The sequence below is a fragment of the Protopterus annectens genome, chromosome 10.part0 (genome assembly GCF_019279795.1).
Source record: "Protopterus annectens isolate FY-2018-M chromosome 10.part0, PAN1.0, whole genome shotgun sequence".
In the NCBI taxonomy this organism is placed as follows: Eukaryota; Metazoa; Chordata; order Ceratodontiformes; family Protopteridae; genus Protopterus; species Protopterus annectens.
In genome coordinates, this window is record NC_056744.1 from 1676758727 (window position 1) to 1676785518 (window position 26792).

Sequence of the window (26792 nt, forward strand, 5' to 3'; positions counted from 1 at the left end):
GCTTGGGGGCTCAGAAGCTTACAAATAGTCCTGGATACAGCAAATCTGTATCTGGAACACTAATTACAGGAAAGGTAGGAAACAGGCTTACAATTTTTTTTTTCAGAAAAGTAGCAAAAACAGTAGTAAAAACAATTCACATGCAGTGCAAGCTGGCACACTTGAGTATGTAGCAATATTAGTCCACACACAGTTTGAAAAAATGTAATTAAATTAAAAAGGACTAAAAGCAAGTGCAGAAAGGGTTTATTAGGTAGGTTTTCAGGTATACACTGCTCCTCCTGTTTCTGCTTACTTGGTGGAAATTATTGTTCCATCATGCTAAGAAATCACCTGTGTTAAACTTTCTACATTAAATCCTTCTCTTCACCGATATTCCATAACTTTAGCTTCTATTTTTTTTAACATCTACTTTACTAATCTTCTTTTCGATGTTCCCTTTTTTTATCTTATTTTTGTATTGTGAAAATTCATATCTGAATGCCTTTGCCTGTATTTCTCTTTAAATATCTTTGGGGCTGCTTTTCTGTATTGATTCATTTGGCTTTCTCCTTTACATAAATATTGTACCATATTAGATCTCTCTTTCTTTCCCATGTCCATATTTCTTTTCTATAACTTTCAAAAATTTCTAGATTTTGTTCTTTATATTTTTGCACTTCCTCAGTTGCTTCTTTTTCCTAATGGCCCAAGGTTTCTTTGTCTATATGATGTTTTTTCATAAATCTGTTATACTAATAAACAAAATTTTGTATTTGAAGCTTCTGATAGGACCCCGTTTGTGAAAAGCATGATGATTTTGAAGACTTATAGTGCTCGTGAAGGGCTTACTGCATTCAGCATATTTATATAGTTTAATCCATTCTTTATTTTTCTATATGGTTTGAGGTTTCTAATACTGAGATGGGAATCAGTCCCATTTCTAAGTGATGGTATAATTAGAATTCATGAAATTGGCTGGTCTTTGTTGTTAGCCAAAAGTACTCATCTCAGGACCCACAATGTACCCAGAACCACCTCCTTCTGCAGTTCATATGGGATTACACTTATTTGTAGCATTTTTAAGCATTCTTGTAAAGTATTTTTTAGTAGTCCTGTTGCTCCTACTACTATTGAAATCACCTGGGTGTCAGTGTTCCACGTTGCTCTCATTTCTGCTTGGAAATCCTGGTAGTCTATTACTTTGTTTCTGTCTGTATATAAGACACTGTAAGTCACTGGATGCAGTGATTTCAATAATTAATTATATTTTTCTCATTTTTCTTGGACTAGTATATCTGATTTTCTTGTATGTGTTTTACGTAATGTTTGTATTTGGTAATTCCATGTCATCCACATTTTATTACCAATGCTGCTTTGTAGTTCCAATGCTTTTCAGCTGCTTTTATATTCTATTGCTTACACATTCTACAGTGAAAGCAGACTTGCCACATTATCGTGCCTTTCATTTTACAAATCCTCAGCCAGGAATGTATCACAACCACCAATGAATGTGCAATGATTTCCATGTGTTGTATAGAACATGCATTTGTCTGTTTCCGCTCATTTTTATAGCCTTTGTAATGCAATGTCCACATAGCCCAATATCTTTGGGTACCGTTATTAGCTTTTCATCTTGTTTTAAATTCACCTCTGGTAAACCATTCCTATGTCTAATTTTGGCCAAGTGCGTGTTCTAGAAATTGTCAATACGTATCATCATATCTGTAAGCTTTCTAATTTTCTTTCATTTTCTTCTGGCCATTTTATTTATGTTTGTTTTTCTTTTGTGTTTTGGCACATTCTGTTGTTGTTTGATTTTCATCTACTCCTGGTACAATTTCCATTCCTACTCCTTTTTAAAATGCTTCTGCTAAACTAAACAAAAATGTCATCTTAGACTTCTTCTCTTCATGCTTTAGAACTTTCACCAAGATAGGATCTGAGGAGGTCAGCAAATGCGTATGCAGTCCCATAATTGCATACATATACATGTAATTAACTTTGTGGAGTCCCATATCTCCTTCACAGGAAGGAATTTAGAATCTTGGTAGGCCCTGTTTCTTTTTTTTTTTTTTATCATCACTTGATAATCATGGAGGGTTTTTTTGTTTTCTGATTCATTGCTAATTTGAGTCAGTTAACACCAAAGTGGTAAGTTAGAACAATAAGAGCATTTTGATTTATAGCTTGGATTTTATTCTCAGATGCTAATACATTTTTACAGTATTAGTTTGAATATTCTAAAGTAATCCTTACTAAGCTTTGTTCTCATTTGTGGTTTTTTTTTTTTTTGCTGAACCTTTATCTATTGCCAAGTATTTATATACTTCTTCCTGTTTAAATTTCTTTACACGGAATTCCTTTCCCAGATTTATATTGTCTTGATACTGCAGCTTTCTTTTTCTGATTGTTGCGTTTGTACGTATATGAAGATCAGATGTCATTCTTCTGTCATCTGAGAAAGTTTTAAATACTTATAGTTGTGTTTTAAGATCCTTATATAATGAGCTGTACAATATTAACTCTTCCGCCATTAGTTGGTGAGTTGTGTTTGAACAAGTTCAGACTTTGGAAGTTCAGCTATAACCATAGCTTACTCTACTAAATAAACAACTACACTCAGGACATAAATGCAATAAAAACATTTTCAATTTTTATCCTGTGGATAATTTTCCCTTTATCATCACTCCTCTGTAAAGAGATTTGTCAGTGTTTTATAATCAGTGCACTGTAATTGATCAGTGTTTTATATTGCTCTATGTCTTATAAAACTGTAAAACATTCCATAAACCATGAATGTATGTTGCCAACTACTTTTTTGTAATTTATCCCTGCCCTGCTTTAAGTCTTCTCTATAAGTGTCAACCTCTTTGTGCAAGAAATCTGGACAAAGTTATAAATAATGGGGTGAAAAAGGCCCAAAAATAGGGACAATTTTTAAACATTGTTCTTATAAACTTTTCTGAAGGATATGAAGTCTGAAACTCAAATATCTGTCATTATTTTCTAACTTCAATCTTCAATTATTTGCCAAAGATTTGCAAGAAAAACACAATTTTATAAGAAACAGATCAAAAAATAGGAGTCAAAAATCTGGGCATTCTGTGAAAATCTGGAGAGTTTAAAGGTAAAGTCTTCCCTTTTTTACAGTTCTCTGTTGTTGCTTTCACTGTAAATTATCTTTTGTTCCACATGACTTTACCTTTTTGTTATAGTGCTATGATTGAATTTTTTTAATTGCTGTAAACTCTGGCAGCATCAGTTCTGGTACATATAATGTATATATTGTTGGAAGGCAAATTACTGGCGTTTCATTCTTTGGATGGCTTGCAGGTTCATATTTTAGCAGTAGTATGTTTTTGCCCATTGTTAATCAGGTTGGTATCTGTTCAAGATGTGAATATAAACACTTTTTACTCAGGGCTAAGTCTTTGTGTAAAGATACCTTTACCCCAAAGTTAGATACTTTATCTAGACCTGTGGTTTTCCATATTGGAACTTCTCTTGATGTTGTTTCATTTTCTCTGGCTGTTACTTCCTCCCATTTTACATAGTCTGCGCTCATTTAACTGCTGTATGAAGAGCATGATGTTTTCGAAGAGTATAGGCATGTTTGAAACACTTGTTGCACTCAGCACATTTATATGGTTTGACTTTTGTGTGAGAAACAAGATGACTTCGAAGATTAGCAGTGGATGTGAAGGACTTACTGCAGTCAGGGCAATTATAAGGTTTCTTTCCTGTGTGATGGTTATGATGGTTTTTTAGTTGTGATTTTCTTGCAAAATACTTATCACATTCAGCACATTTATATGGTTTAATCTCGGTGTGAGTGTACTGATGGAGTGTTAGCTGGTACTTTTGTCGAAAACACTTATTACATTCAGCACATTTATGTGGTTTAATCCCAGAGTGGCAGTACTGATGGTACATTAGGCTATCTTTCCTTACAAAACACTTACCACATTCATCACAATTATATGGTTTAATGCCTGAGTGGCCATACTGATGGTTTATTAGACTTTGCTTTTTTGCAAAACACTTGTCACATTCAGCACATTTATATGGTTTAATCCCTGAATGACAGTACTTATGGAGTATTACCTCATTTTTTGTTGTATAGCTCTCACCACAGTCAGCACATTTATATGGTTTAAACCCGGAGTGACTTGCAAGATGCGTACGAAGATGGCTGGCATGTGTGAAGGACTTACTGCACTGGGCACATTTATATGGTTTCTTGTCTGTGTGAGATCTTCCACTTGTATCACATTCAGAAAACTTGCTGCAGTTATTTCCTGAGTGAAGCTCTGGTACAGGAGTGAGATGAAGCTTGTCGTATCCCTTCTCACGCTGAGAGCACTGATACAGGTTCTCTGTCAGGAGATGTGATTGGGGTGTTCCTTTGTCACATTCAAGACTCTTGCTGCTATGTTCTGAGTGAAACTGTGGTACAGAAGTTATATGAAACTTGTCACAGACCTTCATAGGCTGAGCACACCCTTGCAGTTTCTCTGTTGGGTAATGTAACTGGGATCTCTCAAGTGATGGCTGCTGCCTAGAGTTCATACTGTACTCTGAGCTTCTAATACCTAAAACAGACAACCTATTATTAGTACTTTAATATAATAAAGAAACAAATATGTCAGACATTCTCATAAGAACAGCAAGCATGTACTGTTTATCCATTTAAAATGTGGATTTATTTTTTTATTTAGTAACAATATCATTTATCAGAATGTGTTCTTTGTGAGAAGGTGTTTAGTTTACTTCAGCTAACTATAGATTCTATTCAGTAAGCCTAACATTTCAGTTTAACTGTTGTCTCACAATGTTGTAGTACGGCCATGTGACCTACTTCAGTTATTTGCACAGGATGAGGTTAAAGGTCCAAGTGTTATAATCTTCAGTTTTTCTGTTGAATGTTTCCCCTTAACCACTTTCTAGTTAAGAAGGTGCATTTATATTGTGACTGTGTTTCCCACAGGCCACAGGTACTTTATAGAAAGAAATGATTACTCTTCAAATAAATGTTTTCTAGGAAAGTCTACTAGACAACACAGTTATATGTGGTCACATATAAAAATATATTCTTTTTTTCTAGTCCCACATCAAAAAAAATATTTTTTAACAAGCCTATTTATTCACAAATTAACTTGTAACATGAGTTAACATATATAATAAAGATTCAAGAACATTTTCCACTGCAGCGTCATTCATTATACATTTATAACTTCATTATGTTTTTAGAACATGCCTTCATATTTTCCAATACCCACCAACCATACCACAACATTACACGCTCCAGACTAATATTTAACTTGCATTGTTAACAAATACGTCATTTCATAGGTTCATAGGTTGGTACTAGGCTATCAGCCCTAGGGCCTATACAAGCCTAGCCATAACAATTCCCTGGCTATTTCTTCCCACATATTTTTTATTTCCTGGACCCCTGTGTAGCAGGGGGGTGACTGGTGTCCCTGGGGTCCTTTCTCCATCCAAGGTTCCAGGTTCCTCTTGAAGAGGGGCAAAGAGGTCCAGGAGGGCAATCTCTTGAGATGTATGGGCCTCTCTGGGTCAGTCTCTGGGTCTCCAGGGGTCAGTTTTATTATTGTGATGAGGTTTTTGTTTATTGTGATGAGTCCCTGGGCGTGTGGCTCTGAGGGATTAGGATTTCTTTAAGTGTACAGCTTGTAGCAGCTCCAACAGCTCTGGGTTTGGCCTTGTCACTGTATGTTAAGCAGAGAGAGACTCTGAGTAGCTGGAGTTTTTACAGAGTATAGCTGGAGTTTTTGCTGCTTTAGGCCTGTGATTCTTTTAGTGAGGTTTTTTTGATTGTTTTAGGTGTCTTGTAGGGAGGTCCAGTGTAGGCACATGTCAAATATCTAATGAGGGATGAGTACAGTGGGACAATGACCTCCTTTTTCTGGATGAAAAGCCCTTCGTGATGAGGTGTGCCCACATAAGGATTTTTCTGACTGTTTGTTGCGGATGTGTGAAGGTGAGGGGTGAGACCACCCATGTCCCATGTCCCTAAGTCACTTTTTCTGTTTGGTGTGTGTACTGCCTGCCTATATGGTAATTCATGGATACATGTTTTTCCCCAAGGGGATAACAATACATTTCTTGGCATTGAGCTTGAGCCCATGGCTCTGGCACCAAGCATCTGTTTCTGTAAGGCCCTTTTATAAGTATCCACATCATTTGGGGGATTCAATAATGGCTCCCAGTTTTAGAAACTTCAAAAACTTGTTAGCCAGAGTCCCCTTAGTGTTGACCTGCTAGAGAGAGAGAGCAATGCCCCAGGCCTGAGCCCCCCCAGGTGAGGTACTCCACTTACTTGTTGTCTGGAGCTGGATTTGGAGTCACTTGTCTTTGGGTTCTATCAGTAAGCCATTTAGCATTTAGCAACCCATTGGGTGACATAGACATAGGGATTAATGCCCAACTTAATAAGTTTATCTATGATTCAGTGGTATGTGGTGCAAAAAGGCCTTGGCAAGGTCTAGATAGGTGTGGACCACCTTACCCCCTTGTCCCTGGTGTGAGAAGTCAATCAGGTTCAGGAGACAAGATCGGCCTCACAAACTGATGGGACGGTAGTTTCCGGGATCCAAGGTGGATCCCCTTGTGGATTGATAACTGTACTCATCAGCCACTCAGTGGGCACAAAACCTTATTTGTTTGTACTTTACTTCACTCCACTAAAAATCCCATCTCCACTCTATGCTTGTCTCAGTACATCCTTTTAAGTTTTAGTCTTCAGTTTTCCCTATTATTTCCTGGCTGTCAACAACGTTAAACTTAAGAATGCCTGACTATGTCTGGGCAATTATAAACACCAAGTCAAAAAAACATCATTGTCTCAATTTACAACTTCTTCCCCAATACTTGCATGAAAGTATTTGGATTGAAGTCTTTAAAAAAATGAACCAGCTGAATACATTCCCAAAGTACACATTCCCAGTTTTCTCTCACTTTCTCTTCACAACTCCAGTACCTCCTCCCCACTTGGGGAAGAGCCTTTGAAATCTACTCACTGTGTTGAAATACTTGTACAAATATTCGCTTGCAAACATCCTGAACTACTTGGACACTGTGTCCTACAGATCTCATTCCATTGTTCCTTCATGATTTGACCGTCTGTTCTCTTTTCCCAATCCCTTTTAAGTTCTGATGGATTCTACAGTTTCCCTTAATATAGTATCCCTTTTTGATAATATCTGTTCCTACTCCATCAAGGCTTTTCTTTCACTTATTAGTTCTTTATGTTCCACTCTTTGTCTATACTTTATCTCTCCATCCTGGACAATGGGTGTCAATCGCTAACCTGCAAGCTACATATTTGCTTAGCTTCATCCCACTATTACTTTTCCCTCACGGTGTATTTGTTCATGGTACCTTGGTTTCTTAGCTAATTTCTTCCAGCTATTTCCAGCCTGTCTTCCTTCCTTTAAACTGCACTGATCCATGCATACCTCTCAAGTGTACCTCATTACGAGGAACATACCTCATTTGGGGGTCTTAAAAAGTTCATGTTCCTCGAACTTCCTCAAAGTTCCACATTGAAAGAGTCTGTCACACATTCAGTGTTAGGTTTTTTTTTAAGAAATCCATGGTAAATAATAAATAATAATAATTAAATTAATAAAAAGATCTTCTTTATAAGCAAAGCAAGCATATTTTAACCATCTACCTTGACCCTAGTTGTTGTTGTTGTTGGTAAGCCATTAGTATTACATCCATGCCCATTTGTTCCATTCCACATTATGAAGTCATTTTGGAATTGGAGGGAGAGAGAAGGAGCTTCCATGCTTATCATATTTTGGTAACGTTTTTAACATTTTTTACTGTTCTCTTTTAGCTAATATAGACAAACAACATATCATCAGATTTAGAACAGAAATTGTTTATAGAACTCAGGTCTTTTCCCTCTTTTAGCAATATTACTGCCGATGCTTTTCTTAAGGATCCTAGCACTTCTGTCCTTTCAAGACATTATTAAATAATGCATTTTAAAGTCAATTTCTTCCTTCCCTAGATCAAAACTTCTACAGAAATGCCATTGGTTCACAAGGATTTGACAATGGATTGACTATACATCACAGTTTTCTTTTCTAGCTATCCTGCCTATCAAAAATTGAACCTCTTTAACCTTGGAAAACCCAAATATTTCATAGATACGTCCAATTGCACCTTATCTTGATTCCTCATTCCTCAGCTCGTAACATGTGCCACATCAGACATTACTAAAAATATACACACTCCTTATGGAGCAACTATGCCTCACACCCCTTCTTACATACACGTCTGCACTATATGCCACCCATTTACAAAAAATTTAACTTTACTGTTACTACACGCTGCCTTTAACACATTCATTGTTTCTTTAACCCATGTTGTACCAACATTTTGCATAAACATTTATGACTTACATAATCAAATGCCATACTTACATCCCCTGCCATTAACTTTGCACTATTTTCTGCATACAATATATCAACTACCTCCTTTATCATAATGAAAAGTTCATGACTTCTTCTTCCTGTCACCCATACATATCTGATAACACAACCTCATTCATAACCTTCTCAAAATCACATTTGTCTTATTTTCATAAAAGTTTTACCAACCTCGTTACTTAATGCAATCAGTCACCAGTCCCTTTCATGAGTCTTTTCCCCCATTTCAAATACATTTTATAATCTCTTCACATAAGAACTTTCATTTATTCCATTCCTATATAATCAGTTTAATACTTCAACAAAAAATTATTCCATCCCTTATTAAACATTTTATAAACATCGTAATCTATACCATTTTTCCTAATGATGAATCTTCCTTAAATATCATAAACATACTATCTACCTTGTCTAATAACATTTTGCAAACATTTAATTGCACCTCTAGAAAATCACATTACATGCCACACCTCTACCATCAGCACTACTTTTTCTATAGGTTTCTTTATTTTAACAATATCAGTAATTGACATTTAACATTTCAGTTCTCATTTCTTATCCATTAACACTATAAGACATATCATTTTCATTTTAACCATCTTTATCAGATATGGCAATACTTCCTTCCTTTTACAAAATACTTTTGTATAGCAGCTTCTCAACATTCCTTTTACTTTATAAACCTCCCTTTCTCTGTAAAACTAGTCATTATTATTTTCCTCTAGACTATTTAGCATACATCACATTATATTTTTATTAACTTTTTCTCTTTCTCCCTCAGTTGCAATTTTACTATTGAATCACCTTTCTATATTTCCTTTAAATATAAGCCACCATTCTGTCATGATTTACAATAATCCATAACAGTACAATTCTCTTTCCATATCTGCTCAATTTTTTGACTCAAATGAGTTACCTTTAGCATTTTTCTTAAATAATCTTTTATACACTATCCTTTTTTATTTTATCACTTTTTCTCACTTTTACCCAAATACACATATGGTCTATGGACACAATATTTCTCAACTAGATTCTCTGATATTAAATAATCTCCCTCTGTCTTCAACTAGCCTCTTTTATATATACAATTCCTATTATCACATTGTGATATTTACAACTTCTTCACATCTTCACCTTCTTTTTACTGCTTTTTAAACCATAGGGTCATAAGTTCATAGGTAGGTACTAAGCTATCGGCCCTGGGGCCTATACAAGCCAAGCCAAAAAGGTACCCTGGCTTTTGCCACCCAAGAAAATTATTTTCCTGTGCCACTGTCGAGCAGAGCCACAGAGGTGATCCCCGGGGTGAATTTCCTATTTTCCATCCAATCATCAAAATTTTTCTTGAAGAGTGCTAATGAGGATCTTTGTTTGATATAGCTAGGTAGTTTATTCCAGAGTATGGGAAGTCTCTGGGACAGGAATTTATCCCTCTGGCATGTTCTGTTTATTGTGGTGACAAGATTTAGGTCCCTAGAGTGTGTAGCTTGGAGGGATTGGGATCTCTTTAAGTGGAGCATGTCCAACAGCTCTGGGTTTGACATAGCTTTGTATGTTAGGCAGAGATCACCTCTGAGTAGGCGATATGCGACGGAGTAAAGCTGGAGTTTTTTGAGACGGTCTGTCTAGGGCATCTGTTTGAGGCTGGTAATCCTCTTTGTGAGGTATTTCTGCGGCCTTTCCAGTTGTTGGAGATGTCTTGTGAGGTACATACCAAAAGGGGCATTGCACTCTATAATGGGTCTAATGAGTGATGAGTAGAGGGGAACAGTGACCTCTTTTTTTCTGAATAAGAAACCTTTTGTGATGAGATGAGCCATGTAGAAGGTTTCCTGACTACTGTGGTGATGTGATTATCAAAGGAGAGACTACTGTCCACCTGGGTCCCAGGGTCTCTTATCACACTTTTGGTGTTAAGTAGACTACCGCCTATGTGGTAGTTCATGGGTACAGAGTTTTTGCCAAAGGGGATGACAATGCGCTTTTTGGCACTGAGCTTGAGGCCATGGCTTTGACACCAGGCACAAATGAAATCCCCATTATAATAATGTTCATGTTAACCATGACATAAGGCACTATTTTTTCAGATACCCATTCTTTCCTTAATTTTAGTGGATCCATAAAGCTCCACTAATCCTCTCATTAAACAAACATACTACCCCTGTACAGTATTCATTTCCCAAATTCCATACAATTTTGTCCCCCATAATCCTTCATCCTGCTCCCTGTCTAATGATAAAATAAACCCTGTGTCTTGCAAACACCATTCTAATATTATTGTCTTGATTTATTCACAAAACTGTGTACATTGAATGAAATGACTAACATTATTCCTTTATTTTAACCTTTGGAAGGAAATTTCTAAAGTTTTGTTTCCTTATTTGTACCATCTGTCCTACAGAAAATTTCCTTTCTAGTCTAAATAATTCCTCCTTTTCCCGTTCTTCCAGATCCATGTGTTACAAACAATGAATAAAATGTATTGTATTGTATGTTTCAGTTTCAACTTCTTGCAGACCTACTTGTGTATCACCTTCCTGAACAAAACTGCTTTCATTACTTTACTTTGTATCCATGTTTTTATTTACTATTACATATTCTTCAATAGCTATAGTGTTTATTTTTCACTTTTTTCCACATTCCCTTCTTTTTCAATGACCATTTCTTTCTCTGCATAATCACACCACAAATGGCCTTCTTCTCCACAGACTCAATATTCCATTTTACATTTATTCTTTGTATGACCAATTTCCCCACACTGGCACATTTCACCTTCTTACAGTCTTGAATTAAATGCTCTATACTCCTTCAAGTTTATCAGGTTTTCAGCTGTCCTTGGTATCTTAGTATGCTCCTGAACCTCCAACAAATCTTAATGCTGTGAAACATTATATGTCACATTTAATGTAACATCCATTTTCCAACCACCATTTCATATGTATCGCTCATAGGATCATAGGAGATTACTAGGCTAATTGCCCTGGGTCCCTTACAAGCCTAGCCAAGAGTTTATCCCCAAAAAAGAAACCTCAGTCAGCACCTGTTATCCCTGTCAATGAGGGACACAGGTGGAACCCCTGGGACAAATTTGTGGTTTCCCATCCACTCATCAAGGTTGCGCTTGAAGAGGGTCAATGACGTACTTTGTTTGACGTGTATGGGGAGTCTATTCCAGAGATGGGGCAGCCTCTGGGAGACAAACCTGTCTCTCCAGCAGGTTTTGTTAATGTCACATATTAGATTTAAGCCTTTTGATTCGGTAATATGCGAGGAGTTAGACTTATGGATATGGAGCATCTCTAGTAGAGCAGGGTCTGAGATTGCCTTGTTGCCAAGACACAGATCACCTCTGAGCAATCTGTATGATACCGAGCATAGTGACAGTGATTTCAGCCTTTCCATATAGGACAGGTGTTGGAGGCCATGGATTCTCTTTGTGCGGTATTTCTGTGGCCTTTCCAGTTGGTGCAGGTGTTTGGAGAGGTATATACCAAATGGGGGGTTGTACTCAATTGTTGGCCTAATGAGGGAGGAGTACAGAGAGGTAATAACCTCCTTTTTTCTGTATGCAATCCCTTTAATTATGAGATGAACCAAGTAAAAGGCTTTTCTGACCACTGCCGCTACATGATGGTCAAATGTGAGATTGTTGTCAACCTGTGTACCCAGGTCTCTCCCCACAGGTTGTGTGCTTAGGGGGTTGTCGTTGCTGTGGTATTCTGTAGGGGCCATGTCTTTGCCGAAGGGTATGATAATACATTTTTTTGCGTTTAACTTAAGGCCATGACTTTGGTGCAAGTCATTTGTTGCTGTGAGACCCTCTTGAGGTATGTTAACATCATCTGGGGAGTCACTGACAGCACCCAACTTACAGTCATCCGCAAACATGGTCAACCACAAATCTTTTGTCTTTACCTGGACCTCTGAGAAGTAAATGCCAAACAACAGGGGTCCCAGGACAGAACCCTGGAGGACACCACTAGTGAGGGGTCTGCTGTCGGAAGTGGTGGCACCTATTTTGACCTTGTGGGTCTTATCGGTGATCTAGTTGGCCACCTACCTGATGAGATAGGGACTGACACCAAGTTGTGTTAGCTTTTCGATGATGCCTGAGTAGGATTGTGTCAAAGGCTTTGGCCAAGTCAAGATAAGCTGTATGTACTGATTTTCCCTCATCTAGTGCCTTGGTGACAGTCTCAAAATAGTCAACCAGGTTCAACAGGCAAGATCTGCAGTTGACGAATCTGAACTGGGTGGGGTCAAGTGCTTGGAGATTGCCTATGTCCCTGTTTATGAGATCCATAATAATATGCTCCATGGCCTTACACATCAGATTTGTCAAGCTAATAGGGCGATAGTTTCCAAGGTCGGTAGTGGCACCACCTTTGTACAAAGGGATGACAATGGCAGCTCTTCACTCTGCTGGAATGAAGCTTGTACTTACACTATGGTTGAATAGGGTGTTCAATGGTGAGGCTCGTTCTTGCTGGAGATGTTACAGAATACAGCCTGGGATACTATCAGGTCCCATGGAGCTGTGTTCTTTGCCTTGGATAGGGCCCTTAACACGTGATCTATGGAGTTCTGAGGTGTGGGGCAAGTTTGCGCTGAACCTATCTGCAAGCAGGTTGCCTAAGTCAACAGGATCAGTGTAAGTGGTACCGTTAAGAACTAATTTGGGACAAACCTGGGCTTTGCCATAGAGGTTTCTGATGTAACTGAAAAAGGCTTTGTGGTTAGCCTTTGTTTTGGAGGCTAGTTTTGATTCATAACTGGCTTTGGAGGCTTTCACTAGTGATCTAATTTGCTTGTTGAGGCTAAGGAAGTAGTTTTTCCAGTTGGGAATTTGTACCTTTTTACCCTTGGATGACTGTTTTTTCTTTTGTTGTAAAGTCTGTTGACAGAGGATGTCCACCAGGATTGTGTTTCCTTTAGGAGCAAGTTTTAGTTTTGTTGGGTTTGGCTGAGTTCATGCAGTTGCACAGGTGCTTGTATACTGCACTAGTATACTGTTCAGAATATTTATCTGCATCCTCTGATGGGGGGCGGTAGTGTGAAGCTACTGATAACCTCCCTTAGAAGTTTGCAGTCAGTTTTTGAGAAGTTTTTTAGAATGGTTACAGCTGAAGGGGGGGTTGGATTGGATAGACACTTTGAATGAGACAGACCAATGGTCTGATCTCACCAGGAAATAACTTCCTATAGGGGGCGGTGCAGCGGTCACCCATGTTGGTGAGAACCAAGTCTAGAATGCTATCTTCCCTTGTGGGGGATTAGACAAGCTGGTCTACTGCATTAGAATTGAAGAAGTCAAAAAAATAATTGGGTAAGTGCTTTTCAACAGGAATAGTTCACCCAGTTTATGGTGTGGTAGTTGAAGTCACCAAGGATCAGGGTGTTAGGGGGTACCTTGATGGAGTCAAGTAGGTCCAGGTAGGAGGAGTGGGTGTCCTGAGTCATGCAGGGGGGTCTGTAGCTGACTATAACTTGGATGGGTGTCTTGCCAATTGTCAATTGCACCTGGGGAAGTTCTTGTGCATCATGCTGGCAAACTAGCTTGGAGGTGTGCTTGTATTTAATGAAAATAGAAACTCCACCACCCCTAGTCTTCCCAACCTCATTTTGGAGTCAGAATGTGTGGAATGAGGTATAGCCTGGTAAGGCAGGGGTGCTCTCCCCAGCCTTCAGCCAAATTTCTGTGACTGCACAGATGTTGGCATCTTCCAGTGCTAGGAAAGCCTCTAGGGAGTGCATTTTCAGGTTAAGGCTCCTAGCGTTAAGCAGCATGACCTTCAATTTGCTTTTTGACAGATATTTTATGTTGGAAGATTTGTCTCTGGGACATTACCTCAAAAGGCACAACTGAGGAGGCAAGATCCTTGGTCAGAATCCTGAATCCCAGGGGTGATAAGTGGAGGCCATCTCTGAGGCCTGTCAACCATGTCATCCCAGGCAGACAGATACTGAATCCCCTTGGAATGACACCAGAAACTAAGTCAATTGTTGAAGTCAATTATTTTTTGCTGATATTGTGGTAAAATTCTTCTATTTTATTTATTATTTATTTTATTTAATATTGTCCACTTTGCCACAGTACTTACATAAGCATTTTGGAAGATCTTGCTCTATAATATCAGTTCTAAACGAAACAGACTTTTTTACAAATTTGGTTCTTGCCCGGTACAGAGGGAATTATTGCAAGGATATAAATCTTTTTGCTTTTCACATTCATTCAAGAATTAATGCAGCAATAACTCAGTCTTGAAAGTGATATCACAAAATGCTTATTTTCCCAACCAGATAAAGGATCTTACATCCTTTACTGAAAAGCCAAATGAAACAACCAAATTACTCCTAACATAGTATCACTTAATAGTGGTACCATTTTTAATTCATACACTCACAGAATAGGACTTTTGTGTACTAAAAAACATTTAAAGTACATTTAGTTTGCCTTTTCTGCCTACCAACTAATTTTGCAAATTACATATTTGCATTTGAAAATTTTTCTCCTCCTTCACCCTCTTTCTCGACTACTTATTCTCTTTGTCCTTCACCTCAGCAAACACATGATCTACCGTCTCTCTTTCTCCAGGATGAAGCCAATTCCTCTCCTGGCTCCTCCTTATTCAGTTATTTCAGCAGCTTTTCATCTTGAATACCACTGTCTTCCAGCTCTGTTATCATGACTTCTCCAATCACAGACTCGGTGTCAGGAGCAGTTAAATGCTCTCCATATATATTATCCATCAAAATACCAACATCTCTCTAATTTCTCCACAACATTATCTGTTAGTCCCCACCACAAATAAAAAATAAATAAATAAAAAAATAAAAAATAATTGACTACTCTTTCCATACTTCTCACATGTGTTGCAAAGCACTCCTTCATGCAATGTTCTCTCCTGGTTGCCCCAGCTTTAGGCCCAGAAGTGAAGCTTCACCTCGCAAAACAGAAGAGGTTCTTCACCAAAAATAAAATTTCTCCTAGTAGTATAAATACCATAGGTACGTAGTAGGCTATCGGCCCTAAGGCCTGTACAAGCCTAGCCATAACAATTCTCTTGGCTATTTCATCCCTGGACCCCTGTCTAGCATGGTGAATGACGTGATCCCTTACGTAAATTTCCTATCTCCCATCCAGTCATCAAGGTTCCTTTTGAAGAAGGCCAAGGAGGTGCTCTGCTTGACATGTATGGGCAGTCTATTCCAGAGTATGGGGAGTTTCTGGGTCAGGAACCTATCCTGCCAGCATGTTTTGTTCATTATGATGACAAGGTTTAGGTCCCTGGAGCATGTGGCTCTGATGGATTGGGATATCTTTAAGTGTAGCATGTCCAACAGCTCTGGGTTTGACATGGCCTTGTATGTTAAGCAGAGATCACCTCTGAGTAGACGATATGTGACAGAGTATAGCTGGTGTTTTTTTAGTCGGTCAGCAGAGGGCATCTGCTTTAGACCTGTGATTCTTTTAGTGAGGTGTTTCTGTGCCCTTTCCAGTTACTGCAGATGTCTTGTGAGGTACATACCAAATGGGGCATTGTACTCTATGATGGGTCTAATGAGGGATGAGTACAGTGGGACCATGACCTCCTTTTTTTCTGAATGAAAAGACCTTAGTGATGAGGTGTGCCACATAGAAGGATTTCCTGACTGCTGTGGCAATGTTGTTATCGAAGGTGAGACCACTGTCCACCTGTGTTCCTAAGTCTCTTATCACACTTTAAGTGTTTAGTGTACTGCCACCTATGTGGTAATTCATGGGTACATGTTTTTTCCCAAAGGGGATAACTATACATTTCTTGGCATTGAGCTTGAGCCCATGGTTCTGGCGCCAAGCATCTGTTTCTGTAAGGCCCTTTTGTAGAATATCCACATCATTTGGGGATTCAATAATGGCTTCCAGTTTGCAGTCATCTGCGAACTTTGTTAGCCAGAGTCTCTTAGTGTTGGCCTGTACTTCAGAGAGGTAGATGCCAAACAAAAGTGGTCCCAGGACTGAACCCTGAGGTACTCCACTTGTCACTTGTCTGGAGCTGGATTTGGAGTCAGCTACTTTTACAGTGTGCATTCTGTCAGTAAGCCAGTTGGCAACCCATCAAGTGATGTAGGGCTATATGCCCAGCTTAGTAAGTTTATCTATGATTCCAGAGTTGGGGATGGTGTCCAAGGCCTTGGTGAGGTCCAGATAGGCTGTGTGGACTGCCTTACCCTCATCCATGGCTCTGGAGACTGATTCAAAGAAGTCAATCAGATTCAGGAGACATGATCGGCCCTTCATGAACCCAAACTGGGTGGAGTCCAATGTTTGAAGGTTGCCAATGTCGTTGTTTATAAGTTCCATGATAATACATTCCATAGCCTTGCAGATCAGGCTCATCAGGCTGATGGGACGGTAGATGACAGGATCCAAGGTGGATCCTCCCTTGTGGAGTGGGTTAACTGTAGCTGTGCACCACTCAGTGGGCACGAAGCCTGAGTTGAGGCTATGATTAAATATGACACTTAGGTGAGGTGCCAGCTCATTTTGTAGTTCATGTAGTACACAACCTGGGATGTCTTCTGGTCCCATGGATGCTGTATTCTTAACTTTGGAGAGTGCGGTTTTTGCCTGTGTGGCCATGATTACTGAAATTTGGCAATCTTTCGGTATTGAGATGGGCCCTTTAGGGAGTGAGAGGGGGTGAAGTTGGCACTGAATCGATCTTCCAGGATACTGGCAATATTCTCAGGATTAGTATATTTAATGCCATTCTGTTGTAGCTCAGAGCAGATCTGAGCAGTGCCATTTAGATTCTTGACATAGCTATAGAATGCCTTGTGGTTGTCTTTGGAATCTTTGGCAATTTTATTTTCATAACTAGCTTTGGAGGATTTTATGAGGGATCTCAGCTTCTTACTGAGGCTGGTAAGGGAGTTTTTTGCATCCTGGGATTTTACTCTTTTACTGCAACAGTTTCTTCCTTCTGTTGTAAAGTTTGTTTATGGCAAGGGACCACCAGATTGACTTCCTTTTTTGGAGGAGAGCAACTTGGTTCTATTTGGGATGGCACAACTCATGCACTAGTAGATGCGCTCGTACAGTGCTTTAGTGTAGGATTTGGCAGTAGAACTTTCAGTTCCCGTCTGCATGGGTGTCATGAAGTTTGTCACTTATGACTTGAGCAGCATGAAGTTGGCTTTGGAGAAGTTTTTTATGGAGGTTTGCTTACTGGGGGGTGGGGGTGGGATGTGGATGTCAAGGGTGATTAGCTTATGGTTTGACCTGACCAATGAGGGGGTGACCACTGGTGTGGAGCATCGATTTCCCATGTTGGTAATGACCAGGTCCAGGATATTGGAGCCCCTGGTGGGACTATGGATTAGTTGATCCAGGGCATTGGAATTTATGAATTCCAAGAACCATTGGGCAAAGGTGATGGTACACAAGTAGTTTTCCCAGTCAATGGCAGGGTAGTTGAAATCACCAGTATTAGGGTGTTTGGTTGTATCTTAATATTTTCCAGTATGTTTAGAAAGGTGTAGTGAGAACCTGGGGCATGGTGGGAATACATATACCACATTTGTTCTCCCTTGAAGAGAGGCCACTAGCCTAGTGGGAGAAGCCTAATCAATAAAAAAATAAATAAATAAATAAAATAAAAATCCCTAGTATTTAGCAGATGTTCCTACTGTTTTGAAAGATTTCCATTTTTATTATACTGTGATTTAACTTTTGCCACCCTTTCTAAATATTAAACTCTCAGTTAACCAGAGCTCACACAACCAATAAAAAGGCGAATAACTACAGTGCAAGTTTCATGTGTTGCACTTTCTGTTTCCCCCTGCAGAAACATACCTTATGTGTTTAGAGTTTTAAAAAGGAAGATAGAAATAAATTCTCTCTCTCCAACCTAAGAACAAGTCAAACCAAACAAATAGTATAGGGTACAGTATTAGTCAGGTCTATTTTTAATAGTAACTCTCAAGCAACCAAAAATTACAGTTATCCGGTATCTACCAATCCCCATGGGTGCCGGTTAACTGAGAGTTTACTGCATTTCCTATTTTTATTTTCACACAGTTTCCTTCTCGCTTTCATTTCCACTATATTTATATAAGTATATATGGTATTTAGAATTAGACTTGGTAAAGATTTTTTTTTCTGATTTTTACCGATTGCAATGGTCACACTTTCAAATTTCTTAAATTGTTAACGATGGCGTCATTATTTGCATTGTAGTCATAATTATGTTCTCTTTGTCATGTCTGACAATAATTCATTTTACTAACATTAATGACTGGGCTGTTACTACTACACTGTGTCCCTTTTTATTTTGTGACAATATTGTAGAGTATCCTCATTTTACACAGGGTACAGATTAAGCTTTCTGACTTTATGGGATAAATACTGGTCAAACAGCTTTTATAGCTCATTAATGCTGTTTGACAATATTTTATAATTTGGTTATTTGGTCTTGTTATTAAAAAATGTGATTTTTGCTACATTTCATACTTTTTACTGAGATTAACACTAAAGTAATTCCTTTTGCATCGTATGCATGTATTTATTAGTACCTGGCAGTGAGAACCTAAGCTCTAGATGATTGTCACTATTAAAGTGACACCCTGATCCAATGTGCAAAATGGGAAACGTGGTTGTGAATGGATGGATTAACTACTATTGTTGTTGTTGCTGTATTCAGTCTTGGAGAAGAGAATAAAATTCTACCACTTTCCCAAGAGCACTGATTCGTTCACGATTTTGTCACTGTACAATTTAAACATCTGTTTCATAGGCTTAAATTGTTTCCTTTTGCAAATAAGTTTAAACACTTTTTTACTTACTGATCTTAATTCTGAGATTTCCAGGTAAGTTTTTGTAGGCAGCTTTGGAAAATTACACTTTAAAGGGGGGTATAAAGTAAAATTTTCTAATTTTAATAGCAGAGATGCACTGCAGAAACTTGAAACATTGTCTAACATGTTAATGGTTGTAATTATTTTATTATGTGATTATTCTGTTAACTTTCTGTTTGCCGAGTTTTATGTTGCTACATTTGCTAGTATTAATGTTGACATCCTTAGTGATCTACTGGTGATTTTTTTTTTTTTGGAAGGCTGCTTTGTAGAACTTTGTAGAATTGCAGTTGAAAGCCCTCCAGGTGTAGCATCTCTAAGCCACTGAGGACCTGATCACTTTGGATCCCCCCACTTGTGTGAGCAAGGAATCCTCTCACTCCAGCTAAAAGCAAAGAAAACTCTAACCAGCAATTATCCAAAAATAGACTGCAGCCCCAGATTTAACTCCAGGAAGCTTGTTGTTGCCACTTGTGTAGTAACCACTGAGGACCTGATCGCTTTGGGTCCCCCCCCCCACTTGTGTGAGCAAGGAATCCACTCACTCCAGCTAAAAGTAAAGAAAACTCTAACCAGTAGTCATCCAAAAATAGACTGGAGCCCCAGGTTTAACTCCAGGAACCTTGTTGTTGCCACTTGTGTAGTGTAGGTGCCAGCTTTTGTAAGTATTGTTATGCCTTGTTAAAATCTGTTACAGTCAGCTAGAGTGCATACCCCAGGGGCAATAGCTGCAACCTTCTTCCTCTTAGCTCACCCCCACCCCTTTCATCCATTTCACTGTTGATAATTTGTTGTATGTTAAGGTATTTATCCCCTCTCAATAGTCATAGCTTTCAGTCCCTCCTCCTCAATACTTGTTCTTCACTAAACACCAAACAGAGGTGCAAAGTCTCCAGCTGCTTTTATCTTTAGCTACATTGTGTGCGGCAAACAATGAGCAAAGGGGAATACAAATATGAAAGAGAATACAATCTGCCATTGCAGACTAGTAAGCAGCATATAACCTCTACCTGTGGTGTATTCCTACACATAGTTTTTCTTGGAGAAACCTTCCAGTCCTTGAACAAGGGTGCCTGTATGTTTACCTTATTTCCTTGGCTGTCCTTTGATAATTAGCTTGGTTAGCAGAGTGCCTTGGATTCTCCCCTGCTACTTTAAATTCCAATTGATGGTGTGTCCCCCCCCGCCCCAAGTGATTGCTCAGATACAACACACCAAAAGTTTTAAAAACCCTGGATGCCATATTTGCTCTAATTGCAGCTGAAAGCCCTCTAGGTGTAGCATCTCTAGTAAGTGTCCCTGGACTACATGATAGTTTTTTTTAGCTAAGTTCTATCTCGAAGGTGTAGCCCCACTCTGTTTGCTTCGCTCACTTCAACACTACTTCCTGTACAAACCTACATGGGTTTGAGCAGCTAATCACAACCCCAACCTACATTAATAAATCTCACCTACCTAGCTCTCTTCTTGACTGGATATTGGTCTCCCACCCTCAAAACTATCATAGCTCCCAAACCCTTCCAATTGCCCTCAGCAACCACTGCCCTATAACAGTTACCAGACATACTCCCCACCTTACCAAACCTAACAAATTTATTACCACCTGCTCACTTTCTCATTTCTGTCCTAACTCCTTTATTCACCAACTCTCCAAAATTAACTGGTCTTACCTCACCACACTTCCTTTAAATGAATCTGTCCACTCCTTCAACACTACATTCCTAAACATTCGTAACTCCCTTGTTCCTCTTCGCATGATTAGAATCAAATCTAATACTGCTCCCTGGCTCACTAAATCTACCAGAACCCTCATGAAAGGCCGGGATAGGATTTGGAAAATGTGGACTAAAACTAGGACCCTTTCTCTTCTTCAGAAATATAAAGAACTCTGAAATAAAAAAAAAAAAATCTTCCATTATGACAAAATAAACTTCTATGCCAATCCTCCCTCTACTCTTAAATCAGACCCAAAGAAATTCTAGAGCTCTATTAAACAGACTCTGCATTCAGGAAACCCTTCCTCTCCTAACCCATGTCCCAGTGCAACACCTGAAGACATAGCCAACAAATTTAGCATTCATTTTATAAACTCAGTAACCTCCACAATAAACTCTCTCCCCCGCAGAAACAACACTAGCACCCCCACAAACTCCATACCTCTTCCAAACCCTCCTAACTCCTCCTGTCTAAAAGCAGTATCAACTAACTATGTAAAGTCATTACTCTCTAAACTTAAACTTTGCTCCCCATCTGTTGACAAGCTACCCTCTTACTTCTTGCAGATTGCCTCCGAACCTCTTGCCTATCCTGTATCCATCGTAATCAACCGATCCATTTCTGAATCCTGTGTCCCCACTGTATGGAAGAATTTCTTTACTCTACCCATTCACAAAGGGGGCAACTCCTCAGACATATCCAACTTCAGACCAATTGCTATACTCTCTCCACTCTCAAAAATCCTAGAGAAATGCATTCACAAGCAGGTAATGTATTACCTTCACCAGGAAAACCTTCTCACACCCACACAGCATGGTTTCCGTCCCAAGCATAGTACAACTACTGCACTCATATCATTCATCAACATAGTCTCCCTAGCTCGTGATAATAATAAACTTGTCTCATGCCTATTCCTTGACCTTTCTAAAGCCTTTGACACTGTCCCTCACCCACTCCTTTTAGATAAACTCACTAACTTACATTTCTCTCCCCCTACGATCTCCTGGTTCTCCAGCTATCTCTCTACCCACCAGCAATCAGTTAAATGGCTCTCTACACTATCCTCCCCTCTCACTGTACAAATGGGAGTCCCGAAGGGTCCATACTTGGACCACTACTCTTTAATATTTTCACCAACTTGCTGTACTTCTCTTGTCCCCAGTCATCTCTTGTGCAAGATGCTGATGACTCAACTTTTATAACCATTGCTGACAACCCAACTGACCTCCACTCAACTACCCAGGCATCCTTCCATACCATTGAGACTTGGCTTAGTGATAACAAACTAATACTTAATCCAAAAAAAACTAGGCTACTACTCTTCCTCCCTAAAAACGTTACCACACTCAAAAGTACATTTACCATCTTATCCTGCAACAACACTATCATCTCAGCTGAATCTAGTACTAAATTGCTAGGTGTTACCTTAGATGATCAGTTTAAGTTTGATCTCCATATTACTAACTTGGTAAAAAGAACTCATCAGAAACCTGGACACCTTTTCCGTAGCAAGAAATACTTAACTAACACTGCCTGAATAACTCTTTCCCAGGCTTTATTACTCCCAACACTCCTGTAGAGCTGCCACATAGTCACAAACCTAAATTCTACACTTATTTCCAAGCTTGAAACTACCTATAATAAGATTGCCAGATTTGCAGCTAACCAAACCTACAAGTCACACCACTGCTTAGCACTACAGCAACTAGACTGGCTAGAATTCCCTCAGCTGCTCCATCTATACCAACTACAAATAATCCACTCTATCCTCTATCTACCCTCCTTCTGCCCCAGCCTCTCCACTATCATATCCAAATATTCCCCTGCTAGGACACTACACAGCTCAAATCCAGAATTATTAGACATCTGCAAACCCAAAACCAAAATAGGCTGCCTTCTCTATAACTATAACCCAGCTACATCCTGGAACCAACTCCCCTTGGAAATAAAATCCCTCTAGCATAGCAAAAGTTTAAAATTAGCCACAAGGAAATACCTAAAAACAAAGTGGTCTTGCCACTGTAGCCAACCACCCTGAAACCACCATCCTTTCACCTATTTCACCACCTCACTCTTAATGTATCTCTAACACTATTCCCCTGCCTCTTCTACCTCTTCCCTTCCTCTATCTCCAACCACTCTTAATTCTTACAGTCTCAAAACAACCTACCTGTCTAGTCTGTCTCCTATACTCTACCTCCCCTACATCTCCTACTAGCCATTCTTACTTTCCTTTCTTGTTTCCAAACTCCTATAAAACTAGATCCTACCCACTTTAAATAAGCATCTGCCTAACTATTAACTCATTTTGCTCTAAGCAGCTTAAATAATATTGTAACTAGTCACATTTTCGTCTGCTAATTGTTTAAAACCTTATTTGTAACAACTCACATACTTTTCTTCCAATTGTTAATACTCTGTATAACTGAATTGCCTGAGGAGCTTTTTTTTCTCCCCAGGTCTCTGCTTGTAAGATCCTATAGCTGACTGTTACTACTATGTTACTAAAATTTAATAAATTGTTTTCTAGTCCTGAGGAGCTTTTCTCCCCGGGTCTCTGCTGAAAATGAGTCAAAAGCTCAGCCAGACTAACCTGGTTAACAAATGTAAAATAAATAAATAAATAAATAACTTCAGCGTTTGGTATTGAAGTACTTGTGTAACCAGTTTATACTTAGAATACTTGGTTATAAATAACCAATTTCAGTTTTTATATCTTGAGAAGACTAATTACGTCCTGAGGCCTGCAGAATATAACTATTATAACAAATAGATGTTCTGGTCAAATGAACAATTTTCATTTGTGGATGCAGTTACCCTAGGTTTTGTTTTATGCAAGCATATCTGTATTGCTTAACTGCATAATGCTTCTGTAGGTACATTTTATGTTCAGGTTGCACAAGTATTCAGAAAATATGTTTGCTATATTCTGTGGCTGGATAATTTCATAGTATTTTTGGAAGACAGTGTTGAAAGGGGTTTAGATTTCTTTCTACTGATCTAAGACGAGAAAATAGACTGATGGTATTTCAAGCAGTATGGATGTAAATGTCTGCAAAAGGCAAATCACACACCCGTCCCTTTTTCTAACACTCTAGCTAGGTGAGCAATACACATAAGAGGACTGACAAGTGTTATCACATAGGCACAGAAGTTACAAATGTCACTGTACAGGTACAGACTTTAACTTTGACCACAGAGTTACAACAGACAAACCTTGGGCCTGGACTTAACCCTGCAGGCCTCCTCAGTGAGCTAAAGGATCAGATAAGAGCAGAAGGAATCAAAGAAGAACAGAAAGAGACAGAGTAGAGACAGCAATTATCCAGCATTGTGGACATGTTCTATGGCTACTATGCCAGTTGCAGCGGGGGAGGGTCAGTCATCAGCCATTTCTTTTTCATGCTGAGGTAGAATTTGATTTATGTTTCTCTCAATACTAGGTAAGGAAGCTCTGCTGGTATCTGTTTGTTATAGCAGCCTGGTCACATACAGAGTCTCCAGTACTGTGGGATGTAACTAGCTGATGATTTAGTCTAGTTTCTTCTTTCTACAAAGAAGTATTGAACTTGCAAACAATGTCCATGTGGACCACACTGCTGTAATTCTCCAGTGTCTGTCTTGTTGAGCTGTTTCACTGAGATTGAGTATTTGACCGTTGAGAAATCCAATTTCTGAGTTTTTCCAATATTTCAATAAGTTATATCCTTAGGATTAGTTGTCATGAAATCTCTTCTACAGACCTGCCTGACAGACACCGTTGATGGGACCAGAGATAGTAACAAATCTGTAAAGAAGAAAAGGAAGGACACCATTTTTCAAGCAAGCTGGGTAAGTACCTTTGTGTGCTTACCTGCAAGTAGGCATGAAATAAACTGTGTGCAGTACAGGAATATATAAAGTGAATCAGTATGCCAGCTGTGAGAAAGACAACAAGATGTTGTCCTGCTCATAAACATGTTTCGTTGGTTTTATCCCAAACCCTCCATCACTAGCCCATACTGGCACTGCTCCTTAATTCCTTACCACTGGAAAAATATAAAATACTTAAAAACTAATTTGTAACCAGCTTACCTCATATCTGAAAAAATATAACTATCTCCAACAAACAAAATAACATATAAGGAATATACTGCTGCCATCTAGGCCCTAATTTATGCCACACTGACCAAAACCGATAAAGGAACTCTTACTGGTGCCATTGTCATTGTCATTGACCTGACCTGAGTCTCTGACATGGTGAGCCACTCAAACTTATTAGCTCACCTACAAGACATTAACACTGGCACTGAAGTCACACAAAGGTACAAAGTTTGACATCCTTTACTGTAAAGATTGGCTCCTCTGTATCACATACTGCCTTCTCTCATTCAAGTGTATAACTGGGATCAATAGTCTTATTATTTGGAATAAAATTACCCCTTGATCTACCCCATTATGAGCTGACCTTCTGGACCAAAACCACTGGCTCATCTCCAAAAAAGCTTCTCCTTAACCCCCACAGCTATGCTCTTTGTTGCTATAAAAAGGCTTTACAACGTTTCTAGCTCCCTTAAGCTCATTGCCATGTACAAGATTATCAACATTTCTATGACTTTCATATAGATTTTCATATACATAGTCTGTCTCAATGAATCGCTTAACTTTCTGGAGCACATTCAAAAACTTGCATTGAAAATCATCTTCCCTCTTTTCTGGGCTCAGAAAATACCTGAGTTCCTTTCTTACCAGCTAGGGCAGTCATTAGGGAAGGAGGTCCTGCCTGCACAACTTGAATATGGCTTGCCCCATGTTTGTTATGTCCTCTAACAAAAAACCCATCAACACAACAGACCTTATCCAACAACATTTCAACAATTCTCTTTGCCTTGAGTAGCACTGCCTTTCTTTATACAAGGAATAGAAGCTCCCAGTACATGCTATATCCAACCTACTTCTGGACTTCAAACTATTCAAATTACTCCTTCAAGATGCTACTTATCAACTAGCAATGAAACTCATAACCACCACAACTTACAACCTCAGAAGTCCTGTTCTCTAAACCTCTCTACTAAACAACATAATTCTGATTCTAGTTTATCTTTACTTGTTCCAAAGCTGTGGCAGTCCCATCCTTACTATCTCACTGAGCAGACTATGCTAAGTTCAGGCCCCAGCTCAGACAGTAACTGTTTGAGCAATACAAATGCCAGACCACAGATGCATCAATTAATCAATACTACTTATATTAGATTGATTTCTTCACACATCATCCCATTTACATATCTACTTTACTGGTTATCACTATGTTTCTTCTTGTAAATATGTACAGGCTTCTTCTTATCCTTATCATTGTCATCTTACAGCCTTGACCTTTCCCATTCCCATTACTTACCTTCAATCATCTTCAATTAATTAAGGCACTGCTGAAGACCAAGAACAGTACTTCTATGGTAAAGGCAATATACAGGACTGCTGACTAGTTAGATGGAAACATACCATCAGTCTCCCTGCAAAAGCTATTCAGTATCTGCTTCAAAACAGGCTTTATGCTGGTTGAGTAGAAGACTGTCACAGTTATTCACTTGAAGAAAAATAGGGCATTGACAGAAATAGTACTTATAGACTCATACGCTTGACCAGCCTCATTAGTAAAAATATGGAAAGGATCACTTTGGAATTATACAATGACTGGCCCTAAACATTCAAAAACGAGTACGCTGACTGGGCCCGTTGTACATCCCAGAATATAATAACGGAAAAAAGTCTAGGCAACCAGACTTTTTCTATTAGTATATCCTCTGAATTTTT

The 26792-nt window shown here is 38.9% G+C and overlaps 1 protein-coding gene across 1 annotated transcript in view; it reads right to left on the minus strand.

Annotated features, from left to right (window-relative positions):
• Positions 1 to 3075: 3075 nt before the first annotated feature.
• LOC122813889 (zinc finger protein 79-like) overlaps positions 3076 to 26792 on the minus strand; it is a 135946-nt gene continuing 112229 nt past the window's right edge. The window contains exon 6 of the mRNA XM_044086431.1: positions 3076 to 4574. Within this exon, the coding sequence (XP_043942366.1) occupies positions 3544 to 4574 (1031 nt within the window). The 3' untranslated portion in view covers positions 3076 to 3543. The remainder of the gene's footprint in view (positions 4575 to 26792) is intronic.